Below are 15,674 nucleotides of genomic sequence, written 5' to 3'. Positions count from 1 at the left end.
CTTTGCCTGAAATTGCACATCAACTTCATTTCTCCATCCCCTTCCCCAATAATTCTTGAGCACCAGGCAACTGAAAATCTAATTCTATTCAGTTTATCTTAGCAGACAATTTAGAGGATTGGTACTATAATAAGCTATGTGGATGGGGAACTTGCCCCAAATGAAGAGGAAGTTGCTATTCTGATGCCCATGGTGGTAGCATTTGCAGCTGTGGGTGTCGAGACTCACTAAGCAATCCTGTGTGATGAAAGCTGAACTTGGCAAAAACTTGGGATTTGGGCGTTGTAAAAGGACTCGTGTTGCAAACTGATTCTCTGTCATAGGCATAAACCTGTGTGGCTTTTAAGGATCAGCTGTGATTAATAGTTTGAAGTTCTAATCATCCGAAAAATCATAAAAAGTAGAGGAAGAAAGAATACTTGGGTTGACATCAGTTAGAGTGTACTGGAATTCCTAAAATTTTGAGTTGGGCTTCTGTGGTATGGTCTGAAATTTCTAGGCAGGTAAAGGTAAGTTATTTTTCATTTTAAGCCAGTTACTGCATCTTGGTGGTGACTAATTTGATATTTTCTCTCTCAGTGCTTTTCTCCCAATAGTCACACACACATCGTTTCATTGCAGACTTAAAAGTATTCAGTGCTGCTTGAAAATGTTTTATAACTATTTTTATTACTACCTCCATATAGAAAAAATGAGAATGAAAAGAAAAATACTGCTCTTAAATTCCAACAGTCCAGTTTCTTTCCATCACTTCTCTTTGGCTGATATATACACTGTTGACTAAATTCAATTCTGTACTACCTTTTCCTGGCTACACGACAGTTTACTAAGTTAACCCTTTCCATATTGCTAGACATCCAGTCCCCTCCCTTTGGGGCCTATGGTAGACAGCTTTGTTTCATATAACTTTATTTGGGGAATTCTTAGTATAAAAAGAGGTAACTTAATAGGTCTGAGTAGGGATGATTTTGCAGCTTGACACATATACCAAGTTGCTTTCCAGAAGACTTGTTCTAATTTACAATATCCCCCTGACCCTAGGGTGTGATGGACCTATTTCACTTTCTTACCAGTTGTAGGAACTTTCATTAAAAGAATATGCATTTTTAAAATTATATATAAAATGCACCTTATTTGAATATATGAATATCTTAAGAACGTCATTATAATTATGAGTCGTTTGAGTCCATTATAAAAATTGATGACCAAATAGTTCTCCTGGAGCAGTAATCCTCAAGTGAAATATAAAATGAGTATAAAAATATATTGCATTTCTATTTTCATTGGCATTTTACCTTTATTTGCTACTAATAAGCTTCATGCTGTTTTTGTACAGGAAATGAGAAAGCCATTTTCACATCTGAAGATTTCTTAATGGTGTCATTTAGAATTTACTTTTGGTGTTTAGTTTGACACTGAATTTGGCATTGGTAGGAAGGAAAATGGGTTTCTCACCTTTTCTATATGAATACTGTATATGAACTTAAGGCAGGGTTTGCTTGAACTGACAGTTCTTAAACTGAAATGTGTATCAGAACACCTACAGCAAGTGCTAGGACCCAGAGTTTCTAATAGGTAGAGATGGACAGAGAATTTCTCCTTCTAATGTGGCACCAGGTAATGCTGTTGCTAGATCAGGGGCCATACTCTTGAGATCCTGAGTTAAAATGGACTAAGTTGAATCAGTCTCAGCTGGGCCAGGAAACAGACACACCCCTGGATGCAACAGAAAAGTTTCTGGTTACTGAGTTCAGTTAAATGTGCATTATCTTATTCTCAAGATAAATGGATATATGATAACTGGGCTTGTGACATTTAGCTTTGGTCCAAATCTAAAACCTTTGAAAACCCTTTCCAAGAACTCCTGTAGCATTGTCCCTTCTGAGCTTATAAGTCATTTTTCTGGAGTCTCACACTTTGTATTATATCTTGTTTGGATCTCTGTATGCAGAAAATTCACAGTGCTGCAACACTGGTCATGTTGTTAATACATTTGAAAACCAGCCTTTTTTTTTTTGGTATTAGCAGCACTTTATTATTATATATATATATTTTTATATATATCTTACATCATTCTCCCTTTTTGTACAATGCATACTTTCTCCTCTCACATTTAGTCCCTGTAAATTTCCCACTACCAGTTCACCTGTGCACCATCACCATAGTCTGTGTTCTTCCCTCCCCTGCAGTCTTTGATTAATAGTTGCCTGTTAGTTTTTTAAATTATTATATAAATATATTTTCCTGATCCCTTATTTGGTTCCTCCTATAAGTGAAACCATCTGACATTTTTTTCTTTTCTTTCTGGCTTATTTCACTGAGCATAATTCCTTCCATCTCCATCCATGTTGCTGCGTGTGAATGGCATGAGTTTATTTTTTGATTGCAGAATAGTATTCCATTGTGTATATATACCACATCTTCTTGATCCAGTCATGTATTTTTTAGTATTTGGGTTGTTTCCATAGCTTACCTAATGTAAATAGTGCTGCAGTAAACATAGGGGTGCATGTATCTGTTTGAATTAATGTTTTTGTGTCCTTTGGGTAGATTCCTAGGAGTGGAATAGCTGGGTCATATGGAAGCTCCATTTTTAGTAGTTTAAGGAACCTCCACACAGCTTTCCATAGTGGTTGGATTAGTTTGCATTCCCATCAACAGGGTAGGCGAGTTCTCTACATCCTCACCAACATTTGTTGTTGCTAGTTTTTTTTTTTTTTTTTTTGGAATGTGCCATTCTCACTGGTGTAAGGTGGTATCTGTGTGGTTTCAATTTGCATTTCCCTGATTACAAGTGATGAACATTTTTTCATATACCTGTTGGCCATTTGCATTTTCTCTTTGGAGAAGTGTCTTTTTAGCTCTTCTGCCCATTTTTTGACTCTCATCACCTCTATGTAGATCTTTGTGATCAGTCCCTTATCAGTTGTATGGAGTACAAAATTTTTTTCCCAATCAGTATGGTGTCTCTTTATTTGGTTAATGTCTCTTTTGCTGTACAGCAGCTTTTTAATTTGATGTCCCAGCTGTTCATCTTTTCCTTCACTTTCTTTGCTTTGGGGGAAGTGTCTTTAAAGATGTTAGTGAGGTGGATGTCATGTAGTATTTTGCCTATATTTTCTTCTATATATTTTATGGTTTCAGGTCTTACTCTCCAAATCTGGAAAGTACATGTTTCAGGTGTGTGTCATTGTAAGTTATATAGACTGCATGAAGTTCACCACAAAAATGTCCACTTTTGTTCAGCAAACAATTGAAACTTTTACCAGGCTTACTTTTGTAACCACTCATTGGTCCTTTTAGTCTAAAAGTTTTATTTAGTTCATTTGGTTGGTTGGTTTCTCCATATACCAGTGAGTGAAATCATAGTGTTTTTTTATGTGACTGACTTCACTAAGCAAAATATCCTCTAGATTCATCCATGTTGTTGCATATAGCAGGATTTTATCTTTATTGTTAAAATGTCCCAAAAAGTATATCTCATGGAAAAATCTTTGGGACCAAGCTACATTTCTTATGGGGTGGATGCTAGGGAATACTTAAAAGAACAATAACTTAATTCTGAAACATTTTTTGATGGAACATTGTTTTACAACACTACATATGATTGAGAGATACAGGCTCATACTTCAGATGTGTGTGACAACATCACAAATACTACCAAAGCACACACAGTCCACCCTGCCTCTTCCCTTCTAGTAGCCTTAATTTTATGGTCACATTTACAGGGTTTCTTTTTGGTTTGATTTTTCTGACCCTTTGTTTTCTCTATATTCCACATATGCGTGAAACCATCTGGTATTTGTCTTTCTCCTTTTGGCTTACTTTGCATAATCCCCTCCGGTTCTATCCATTTTGTTGGAAAGAGTTCATTTTTTTTTTCCCAGTATTATTCCATTGTATATTAATGCCACATCTTCTTAATCTATGCATCTGTCATTGGGTACTTAGGTTGTTTCTAGTACTTGGCTACATAAGTAGTGCTGCAGTCGACATAGGGATGCATATACTTTTTTGAATTACTGTTTTTGCATTCTCTGAGTAGATTCCAAGGACTGGAATTCCTGGATGACATGATAGATTTTTAATATTTTGAGAAACCCTTATACTGTTTAACATGGGACTAGCCCATGTTCCCAACAATGGTGGAGGTTTCCTTTCCCCCACATTCTTGTCAACACTTATTTCAGTGTTGATCTGTCTGGTGGGCTCTTCTCACAGGTGGTGAGATGGCATCTTAATTGTGGTTTTTATTTGCATTTCCCTGATGAGTAATGAGCATTTTTATCATGTGCCCATTGGCCATCTGTATGTCTTCTTTGGAGAAGTGTGTTTTTGAGTTGTGTAAGTTCTTTATAAATCTTGGATGTTAACCCCTTGTGAGATATATGATGTATAAATACTTTTCCCATTCAGAAGGGTGCATTTTTGTTTTAGTTTCTTATGCTCTGCAGTTTTTCAGTTTGACGTTTTTTTTTTGTTTGTTTGTTTCTCCTATTGGAGTCAAGTCCTTAAAGGTATTTGTGAAACCAACATCATGGAATGTTTCACCCATGTTCCCTTATGTGTTTTATGGTTTCAAGTGTTACATCCCAGTCTTTAATCCATTTTGAATTTTTGTTTATGGTGAGAGATAGTGGTCTAGTTTACCCAGCTTTCCCAACATCATTTGTTGAAGAGAATTTCCTTTCTTCATTATATACTCTTAACTCCTGTGTAGTAGATAAACCCCCACTTACATGGACAGTTAATATCTTGACTCTGTTTTACTTCATTGATCTATGTGTCTGTCTTTATTTCAATACCATACTGTTTTTATCACTAAAGTGATACAGTTTGAAATCTGGGAGTATGTTACCTCTATTCTTCCTGCTTTTCAGGATTGCTTTGACTCTTTAGCTTCATTTATGGTTCCAAATAAATTTCAGTAATGTTTGTTATATTTCTTTGAAAAACAACCATTTACCTTGATACTATATTTATCTTTGGAGCTTGGATGAGTCGTCTGGAGACAGAAGGTTGGGTTTTGTTTCCGATCCAGCCAGCAACTCTGTGCCTTTTGAGCAGTGAGTTCATTCCATTTACATTTACGGTGATTATTGCTATATGAGGATTTGCTACAACCATTTTGTCTTTGTGGTTTTTCTGTCCTTGTTCAGTTTTTTTGTGTATTTTTTTTCTCTTTGATTAAGATAGGGGAGGTCTATTTGCAACCTCCTGCTGCTTTTTGTCTGTGAGGGCCTTTATTTCTCCCTCATATCTGATGCAGAGTTTGGGTGTAATTATTCTTGACTTTGTGACGTGCATAGTTCTGAGTGTCCATGAATTGCAGTGGGGATGAGGGATAAGGACAAAACTGGCACACATGCCCAGTACCTAGCAAGAAACACAGCAGTCCAACTCCATTCCTGATTCAAAACCACTTGAGTTAGGGCATCTCACTGAGTGTGTGCTGTTGGGTTAAAGAAATACCTGAAGTACTTTTTAAACCTATAGCTAGTTGACAGCACCCCCTGGACTCCTTCAATTGATCTGGTATCATTTTGATGTGGACCATGGCATACAAATTGTTTCATAGGTCTGTATTAAAGAAACAAATACACCTTTTTGAATCCTGTCTTACCAGGAAGAATGCCTTCCTGTAATCTCCATATTTCCCACAGTTCATTCATATTCCTACCTTCATGGTTTTGCTCATGCCCAAATTCCATTTGTACCATTATTTGCTTAATCTTTTCCTTTAAAATGACTTTTTAAAATTATTTTTACTACTAGAATTGGAAAAGTCAGTAGCACATGGAACAAGTTTCATACATGAACCACATCAAATTTTCTCACATGAGACCAAGATAAACCCTAGGTTAGAATCCTCTGAAGGCAAATATGAACCAATCTAATTCTCACTAGATGACTTTAGTTCTCATGCTCCAATTTCTAAAGGATTTTATCTCACCTATTATCTGTATATCAGACGTGACTTCTCAAGTTAGAGGACAGTGAAGAGGGACAGCATAATGTGGCAGGAGCAGTGCTGTGACATGTGGGTAGTACAGAGTGCGCCATATTTCTTTATCTTATCATTGGCTTCTGGTGAAGAATCCTAGGATATGAACAGGAAATTAGATTTAGTTTAGCTTGGCCACTCACACGTTTTCCTTAGTGGTCCTCAGTGGGAAGAGTGACCTCATGACCAACATCCCATTAGATCTCTTGTTTCCTCATCTTCTTGTGATTCAAACCATAGCCAGATCCTTTATCTGCAATTGAGAAATACCCAAAGCTTTGAAACCCCAAAACTTTAATTTGACAAAACATCTGAACTCATTTGGTAGTCAGGCCTGACCTAAATCGACATGAGTCTACTTATATGAACATTAAAACTAAACGCTATATTTCCTTGTAGAAATAATCCCTCAGATTTTGCTAGGGTATCACAAAATATGGTGTGTTTCTCGTTACCTTTGTACAATCTGAAAAGCTCCAAATTCTGCAAACACCTTTAGTCTCAAGGATTTTAGCTAAGGGATTGTACGGACTTAAAACATTCTCTCAAATATGTACTTACGGTCTCTAATATGGCAGGTTCTGTTAGGCTAATGGTATGCAGTTCAGCAAAAGAAAAAAAAAAAGATACCAAATTTTAAAGTGCCCATTGAAGTTTGAGTTGAAGAGACAGTTGTTATGAATTAGGAGAATAAGCCAATATGGTTGAGATGTACAGGGAGGGGACTCAGGATAGGAAGGAGGGCACTTGATTTTTTCTGGGGCTTTGGAGTTAAACTCCAATGAGGTGAATAGAGGATACTCGGTACAAGCTTAGGATGATGTACAGGTGGCAATGAGAAAAAATGAGAATGTTGACAGGCAAAGTTAATGGTGTGGGGAGTCGTGAAAGCGCCCCATTGGTAGAACTGCAGGTGGTTGCATTGTGACTGATGCTCAGGTATGTAAAGCACTGAGGGGAATGAGGTTAATGGGGAATGAGCACAATCCCACGGGCAACTTTGGTGGAAGGACCATGCACGGAGGCAAGACAAAATGAACTTTTACCTTGGTTTTCTACTAAAAATCTTGCCAGAGGCCAAGGGCTCCAAGGGCGGATTGGAAGCAATGAAGACCTGTGAGTCCTAAATGCAGCTGTAAAGGGAGAAGATGAAGACCTTTGTCAAAGGAATTAATAGAGAGGGTCATGAAAAACACTTTCTGGAGACTTGGATTTTAGAAAAGACCACTCTGGTATTTCATACCTTTTGAAGCACTGTCTGTAGGTCTTTCTTGGTGATCTTCACCAGCTTTGTGATGTGCACTTTAAAGGTCCCAGAACTCAGGCACAACAATTTAGGGGCTTACTCAGAACCATGCAGCAAGCTAAGGGTAGAGATACTGGTTAGTAGAGAAGCTATTTGCCCCAGAGAGGAGAAAACTTTCTACTAGACATATGCATGGGGGGGGGGGAAAAAAAAACTATTGTACAAATCACATACACCCCCACAACTTTTGGCATATATAGAGTATGAATAATTTCTCAGATTTCTTTCTCATGGCCCTTTGAGTCACACCAGCTGCCTTACATGGAGAAACAAGGCCGGGCTCAGCGTGCCTGACCACCATGTAAGTGTGCGTCTTTGCCTGCGCGCCTGTATCCCCTCTTGTCTGTACCGCTCATTTGGCACTGGAGGTTCTTTGTATTTTTAGTTACTTTCCTGCATTTATGCCGTCCTCTTTGGTGGCTCACAGTTTGGCAGTTGCTTATTGACTGCTGCCTTCAAAAGACTTAGAGTTCACTTTTTTGCCTGGCTACCCAGATTGTCGCTTTCTGGCAGAAGTGAGGAACAGTTGTCAAGAAACTTCCTAGTGTAACACATTTCGTTCTGGCCCTAATCTCCCACTTTCCCTATTACCATGTGCACCCAATTTCAGTCATTGGAAATGTCCTTGCATTTCTCCAAGGTATGGGGTTCATTTGTAACCCCTGATCTTTGCCCCACGGCATTCATCCACCTGACATGCCCCTTCTGTCTTGCAAACTCTACCTTGCTGCTCAAGCTCCTAAAAGGCTGACTTTGCTTCCATTTGTGTCAGGTACTGAACATATCATGCAAGGATTTTCTTCTGAGATGTACTGAATGCCACATCCCTCATCCCACTTCTGGAAAATGCTTGTTTATAATTTATTCTACATATATCCTTTCCCAATATTCTGCTCTAACATCACCTTTTTTTTCTTTTTTGTACCCCTAGTACCAAGCTTCTCTGACACACACAGGGATCAAATGGTTATTGAATCAATTTAGGAATTTCAAGATATAGAGGGTCAAAACAATTGTTCTTTAAAAGATTTTTGTGTTCTAAGGAGAAAAAGATAAACTCATCTTCCATTAGATTTTGAGACAAACAAGAGCATGTCTTATATATACTTCTATCCTAAACATTTAAGATGATAATCTGCACATGACAGATACATAATGTACTTTATACTGGCTGGTCTATATATTAAAGTAATTGCTTTCCTTGACCAGAGGGAGAGCCATGTGACCGCTAGAGTTTAATCCCAAACCTATTTTAATCTGGAGACGCATGACAGGGTCAGACAGAAACACTCGACCAATAGTTGAAGGGAGTTCAGTGCAGGCATATCAGTTAAATGGTCTTTAATTTGATTGTTTTTGTGAAGAGGGAGCAGCATTTAATAACATTACAATATGTGAAATATAAACACATGGGAAACCTTGAGCTTGGCAAGGGAAATTCACCGTGGTTATCACCAGATATGGTTTCAAAAATTCAACGATGCCTTTTCTTTAGCATTTACAGAAAAAAAAAAAAAAATCAAACTTAGTATTCCTGTGCACATTTATATAACCTTTCCCAAGTCAGGCAAGTACTCAATAGCTGGCTAGATTTTCAAGTTCTTAAACCAGGTTGTCAAATACATTCTTTCAGAAAAATTCAGAGATGGTAGAAAAACTCTTAATCGGTTTTATAAATTAATATGGTCCTTGCAAAAAAAAAAAAAAAGTACCTCGCCGATTTCATGTCCATTTGTATTTTATCTGGTATATCTTAGTACTGAAAGAACATTTGTTTGAATGCTTCCCAAGAGCCTTACAAGGTAAGTAGGGCCTCTAGGATAACGCGTCCCACAATTATGGGTTTATGCCCAACATGAGCCATTTATGATTTTCCCGGAAAAGATTTAATCCAGTACCTAATGCACTACAAATGTAGTTATATAGTATGAATAAATTATTAGGCATAAGAATATAAATGAGAAGTTTTTAAACATAATTTAGGCTATGTTCCATGTTTCGGTAAACTTAGTTGACGAAAATGCAGTATTTCCTTTTCTTTTGTATAAATGGTTGTGTTTATATGGGTATTGAGAGAATGGATTCTTACTGTTAATTTTTCTCTGATAAATGAAGAGGGGATTGGAGCTTTTTGGGAACTAGAAAATTACAACTTTACTCAGATGCTTCCCAACAAACCTGTCCAGTATTTAGGAATAGAAGAATGTTACGTGGAGGAAGGAAGAGACAGTAAACCAAGTAATCCACTATCCTCATTGTTGAAGCTTTTGATGATGGGAAGGAAATGGATTTTCTTGGTTTCCTTTGTAGAAGGGGAAGAATCAATTCTCTAATTCCAAATGAAGTTTAAAATTTCTCCATTTGTGGAATTACACATCTTTGTGAAAAGGAATGGATGTAATTTTCTAAAAAAAAAAGGATTTTGAGGTGGTAGAAACCATGTAGTGGCATAAGCTGAAATTACACCTTCATGTTTGCTTGGATGTAAGAGGAGAGTTTATCCTTTTTAACCAATGACTGCACAGTGACTGTCCTGCTCAACATTTTGTGCTTTCAATCTGAAAGTAAATCATAGGGCCATTAAACAGGTAACTGTCTGACAGGTAGGGGTACTCAGTACATATAAAACGATTGAGGAAATAAATTTTTCAGATTACATTACTTGCGTCCTTCCCAATGGGAGCTATTCATTTTATGGAAATCATTATTTTTCTTCTTGATCATTTCCTATATAAAAGGTATTTTGATGATGGCCTTTGATTATCTGTTTGCCTCTACATTTGTGGAAGCTTTAGTTCTCTGTATGGTCTGAAACCACTAAATTCATCTTTTCTAGATGTCTATTTTTGATCACACAGGAATTTTTGTTCTGGGTTTTGGTTTTCTATGTTCTGGTAGACATTAGAATTTATACATGCTTTGAGCATTATGTTAATTGTAATTACATGAGAAGTAGTGTATATTTTTTAATAATTACTCTTCCTCCATTTGCTCTATTACTGCTTTGTTGTCCACATATTTTAAAGATTATCTGTAGCTTTCAGAATCACCGTGAAGTCTGAGAAAGGTCATCAGTACTTTTTGCTGTCATATTAGAACCCTGGGGTAATTCCAGTCTTTAGCTAACCCCAACAATTCTTGTCTGTGTGCAGGTATTGTAGAGGATTACAAGCCACCATTTTATGATGTGGTTCCTAATGACCCAAGTTTTGAAGATATGAGGAAGGTGGTCTGCGTGGATCAACAGAGGCCAAACATACCCAACAGATGGTTCTCAGACCCGGTAAGAGTGCCTGTTTCTTAGGTAGCTGTCCTGAGCTGCTTGCCTACTGCTGAGTTTCAATTTGCCCTAGTATTGGAGACCTCCCATAACTCTTACTCCCTCTCCCTGTTTCATGTAAATGGTCTTAGACTTAAGACAACTTAAGACTTAGCTGAGTAGTTTGACAAAATTTCAGTCTTAATAGAGCCATATCTTACAGGTTTTGCTAATGACAATTTTCTAATACTACCAAACTCCAAGAACTGAAACATTCATTATTGTGCCACTAGTCCAGAACTGCAGTCACATGTAAACTAAGGTGCTTTTAAGCTTTTTTCCATGTCTATATATTTGAAATTCCAAACATAAGCTGTTCAGTGCTCAAAATCCTTATTGCTTTTGTAAGTAGTAGAAAATCTAAGACATTGGGAAATGACCCTATCTGTAAATTTCAGTATTAACTCTGGGTTAGCATTACACTTGTAGCACCCATAAAACCATCAAAGGGTCCAGCCTGGCCTATGTAATTTACCTGATAAAGGTACTTGGTAGCATTAGGAGTCCAAAGGTGAGAGTTCATGGAGCTCAAGAGTGACTTCTTTAAAGCAAATAAAGCCTTGACCACTGATAAAGAGGATCGCAATAACATGACTAACTTCATGAGACCTGCAGAGTTCTACAAAAACAGTGGACACAATATCTACCCAGCTTCTGGGGTCACTAAAAAAAAAAAAAAAAACCACAATGCCTGACATTTTTTCACCATGGTGTTTGTTCTTTTTCTCCTCAGACATTAACCTCTCTGGCCAAGCTTATGAAAGAATGCTGGTATCAAAATCCATCTGCAAGACTCACAGCTCTGCGTATCAAAAAGACTTTGACCAAAATTGATAATTCCCTAGACAAATTGAAAACTGACTGTTGACATTTTCACGGTGTCAAGAAGGAAGATTTGATGTTGTTTTGTCCAGCTGGGACCTAATGCTGGCCTGACTGGCTGTCAGAACAGAATCCATCTGTCTCCCTCCCTAAATGGCTGCTTTGACAAGGCAGACATCCTACCCAGCCATGTGTTGGGGAGACACCAAAACCACCCTAACCTCGCTCAATGACTGTGAACTGGGCATTTCACAATTGTTCACACTGCAGAGACTAATGTTGGACAGACACTGTTGCAAAGGTAGGGAACTGGAGGAACACAGAGAAATCCTAAAGAGATCTGGGCATTAAGACAGTGGCTTTGCATATCTTTCACCTGTCTTCTAGACACTCCCCACGGGAAACTCAAGGAGGTGGTGAATTTTTAATCAGCAATATTGCCTGTGCTTCTCTTCTTTATTGCACTAGGAATTCTTTGCATTCCTTACTTGCACTGTTACTCTTAATTTTAAAGACCCAACTTGCCAAAACGTTGGCAGCATACTCCACTGGTCTGTCTTTGGATAATAGGAACTCAATTCGGCAAAACAAAATATAATGTCAGACTTTGCTGCATTTTACACATGTGCTGATGTTTACAATGATGCTGAACATTAGGAATTGTTTATACACAACTTTGCAAATTATTTATTACTTGTGCACCCAGCAGTTTTTACAAAACTGTTTCGTGCATATGTTAAAGCTTATTTTTATGTGGTCTTATGATTTTATTACCTAAATGTTTTTAACACTATACTCTGAAATGGACTTTTGTTATCAGTTAAATTCACATTTTAAGTGCTTCACATTTGTATGTGTGTAGACTGTAACTTTTCAGTTCATATGCAGAACATATTTAGCCATTACCCATGTGACGCCATCAAATATATTACTGATTTAGAAGCAAAGATTTCAGTAGAATTTTAGTCCCTGAACGCTGTGGGGAAAATGCATTTTCTTCGGAATTATCCATTATGTGCATTTAAACTCTGCCAGAAAAAAAAAATAACTATTTTGTTTTAATCTACTTTTTGTATTTAGTAGTTATTTGTATAAATTAAATAAAATGTTTTCAAGTCAAAGTGAATTTTTTCAATGCATTAAAAAGATCTAACGAAGTGTTTTACTATAGGAACAATCTTAAAATTGAACTTTTCAAGACTGGTAATGAGTTTGAGGGCTATAAGGATGTTTTCCAGCTTGAATTTGTTATCAGATTTTTTTCTTTTTTTGGGCTATGATTTTATTTCTATCTTGCTCAGTTCCCCCAACTTTGAATTGAGGATAATAAGACCTGTTTTTGCCTTTCTCACAAAGCAGTTGAGTATGAATGAAAGGATGTTGAAGCACTTTGTTAAAATGGAAAGCAATCTTATGTATCTCACCTTGCTGTTTAAGGATGGTCCACTATTGACTTTTTACACTTCTTGTACTCAACAGGATTGAACAGGTAGGGTTTAGGGTATTTCAATAAGAGAAGAGTTGTGAAAACTGCAATGTTCAGAGGTAAGCTGATAACTGCGTTAGGATACATTTACTTGGACAGTATATATTTAAGTCCACTGTTGACTTTTTATACTTCTTGTACTCAACAGGATTGAACAGATAGAGTTTAGGGTAATTCAATAAGAGATGTGAAAACTCTGCAATGTTCAGAGGTAAGCTGATAACTAACTGCATTAGGATACATTTACTTGGACGGTATATATTTAAGTGACATTTAACCTCTTTGGAAAAAATGTAAAATACACATAACAAAATTTACCATCTTAACCATTTTCAAGTGTGCGGCTTGGTAGTTTAACTACATTCACATTGTTGTGCTACTGATCTCTACCATCTATTCACAGAACTCTCATGTTGCAAAACTGAAACTCCGTACTTACTAAATAACTCACCCTTCCTTATTCTACTCAGTCTTTGGCAACCATCATTCTGCTTTGAGTTTGACAACTAAATACTGATGAGTGTAATCATACAGTATTTGTCTTTGTTAGAATGGCTTATTTCGCCTATTAAATTTCCTCAAGGTTCATCCTTATAGCGTATTATCAAAATGTCCTTTTTATGGCTGATATTTCATTGTATGTTTATACAACATTTTGCTTATCCAATCTGTTGATTGAACTCTTGGGCTGCCTTCATCTTTTGACTATTGTGACTAAGTCTGTCACAAACATGGGACTATAAATCTCTCAAGTTATTTCTTTCAGTTCTTCTGGCTTTATGGCCAAAAGTGGAATGGAGTCACATTTAAATTTTATATATGTATACTTTTATATATGCATATAATGAGTATGAAACTTAATGCATTTTATAAGATTTTGTAAATTGTGCCCATGGAGACAGCACCCAGATAAAGCAGAACATTGACAGTGCCTTCAACATCAGGACAGTGTGAGTTCTTTTCTCTTGATTTAGATCTATAACAAAACAAGCATGCCTCTGCACATTACACCAGAATAATGAGGCCATTTCTACCCACCTATGCCTCAGAAAATGAGTGACTAGCGCCTTGGTGGGGATTGTAGACCCAATGGAGTCATTGAACTTGGCCTATCCCCACTTACCATAATCAGGTAACAGGGCACCTAGATTGCAAAACTTAGTGGACACTCCTAGGAGACAGGTTACAGGGACCACTGCAAATTCTCTAACGGGAGATCCTGGCATGCCACTGGGGCAGGAGAGAGGGAAAAACCCATCAAGCACTCCCCTCTCCCATCCTGTCAATACTGCAAAGTCCTGGAATTTTGTTGGAAAGCCTAAGTGATAAGTGACACTGCCCAGCTGCACTTGAGGCTGGAGGGTCCTGTCTCTCTTTCAGAGTATCTGATTTTCTGAGGCAGGATCTGCACGAACAATGGGAAGAAGAGGAAGGGAAGGAAGCAAACAAATATCAGTAAGTACTAAAAGAATGTTTCCTTCAGTCTCGAAGCAGGAAGAGGTTTGTCTGTGGGACCACTGGTAATCTCCAACTCAAGGAGTCCATTACTGATTCACAGGCATCCCTGAAGTCCCAGTTGCTAAGCCCACACTTCCTCACATGTTGCTGTGAGCTCTTTTTACATGCTCCTGAGTACAGCCCCAAGAGCCAACTCTGGTAGGAGAAACAAAGAAAATCTGAACTATAGCACCACCTTCTGGAGCATAAAGGTTACAGTTGCCAACCAATGGAACTGTAACACCCAAAGGAAAAAAATAAGTTGCTAATTAAAATGTGAAAGTAGTACATATATTCAAACACTGCAAAAGTCAAGAAAATGTGGCATCATGAAGTGATGACTTTCTAATAATCAAACTTAAGGACATGGAATATTGAAATCTGATAAAAAGTTCAAAATAGTGGTTAAGAAGAAATTCAACAGGATTCAAGGCTATTGTATGAACTTCGGAATAAAAGTGAACACAAGTTCTTTACCAGAGTAAGAGAATAAGTGACTTGGAAGATGGGAATTTAGAAATTTAGTTTTCTCCTTCTAAGTGAAGAAAACCTATGTGAGCTATCAGATTTTATTAGAAAAGCAAATATATAATGAGGAAAAGAGAGAAAAGGTCATTAAGACTTTAAGGAAATAGGTGAAATTTCTAAAATCTGGAAGAGGAATTGTATATGCAAGTCAAAGAAGTCAATAAATTAAAAAAAAAAAAAATCCAAACTTCTAAAACATAGTGGACTTGTTAAAGTCAATTATTTAAAAAAAAAAAAATCTCAAAGGTGGCTAAGGAGAACAATGATTAGGCCATCAGTTGATTTCTTTCTTTCTTTCTTTCTATTTTTTTAATAGAGGCATGTTTTATTTATTTATTTATTTATTTGTTTGTTTGTTTTGTTTATACATGCACTGGGTACAGTCAGAAGCACAGGAGGGTGAGAGAATTCACCAGAGCCAGAGCGGGGAGCAGAGCAGGCAGAAGGACCGAAGTACACTGCTGAGGGGAGCAGCGGGCGGCAGGAGAGGTCTGCGCGCCATGTGGGACCCTCCCCCGGTGGCCGGGGAGCAGCCGGGGATGGAACCGGCGCCGCAGAGGCTGCAGGCAGCATTGCAACCCAGCGCTCAACCGCTGCACCACAGAGGAGGCCCCCATCAGTTGATTTCTCTGGAGAAATTCTATATAGATCAGAAGAGATTAGAATGACATTCAAGGTATTGAAAGATAAAGTCATTGCCAACCAAGAATGC

At 37.5% G+C, this 15,674-nt stretch overlaps 1 protein-coding gene and 1 long non-coding RNA gene across 8 annotated transcripts in view; one reads left to right on the top strand and one right to left on the bottom strand.

Annotated features, from left to right (window-relative positions):
• Positions 1 to 12,572, top strand: part of ACVR1 (activin A receptor type 1) — a 131,587-nt gene extending 119,015 nt beyond the window's left edge. For all 5 annotated transcript variants that reach the window (XM_037523367.2, XM_054699741.1, XM_037523368.2 and 2 more), the window contains 2 exons: positions 10,463 to 10,593; positions 11,363 to 12,572. In XM_037523367.2, the coding sequence (XP_037379264.1) occupies positions 10,463 to 10,593; positions 11,363 to 11,497 (266 nt within the window). In that variant the 3' untranslated portion in view covers positions 11,498 to 12,572. The remainder of the gene's footprint in view (positions 1 to 10,462; positions 10,594 to 11,362) is intronic.
• Positions 1 to 15,674, bottom strand: part of LOC119255855 (uncharacterized) — a 196,694-nt gene that overhangs the window by 2,165 nt on the left and 178,855 nt on the right. For 2 of the 3 annotated variants that reach the window (XR_008553574.1, XR_005127562.2), the window contains 3 exons: positions 7,248 to 7,368; positions 7,051 to 7,137; positions 5,954 to 6,100 (listed from right to left, as the gene is read on the bottom strand). This is a non-coding gene — a long non-coding RNA (uncharacterized LOC119255855). Of the gene's footprint in view, positions 1 to 1,276; positions 1,717 to 5,953; positions 6,101 to 7,050; positions 7,138 to 7,247; positions 7,369 to 15,674 lie in introns of those variants that run through there. The other variant, XR_005127563.2, reaches the window with a different exon arrangement.

This window comes from Talpa occidentalis, unplaced genomic scaffold (assembly GCF_014898055.3).
Source record: "Talpa occidentalis isolate TD23 unplaced genomic scaffold, MPIMG_talOcc4v2.1 talOcc4.3, whole genome shotgun sequence".
Lineage (NCBI taxonomy): Eukaryota > Metazoa > Chordata > Mammalia > Eulipotyphla > Talpidae > Talpa > Talpa occidentalis.
This window is presented reverse-complemented; position numbering and strand designations above follow the sequence as displayed.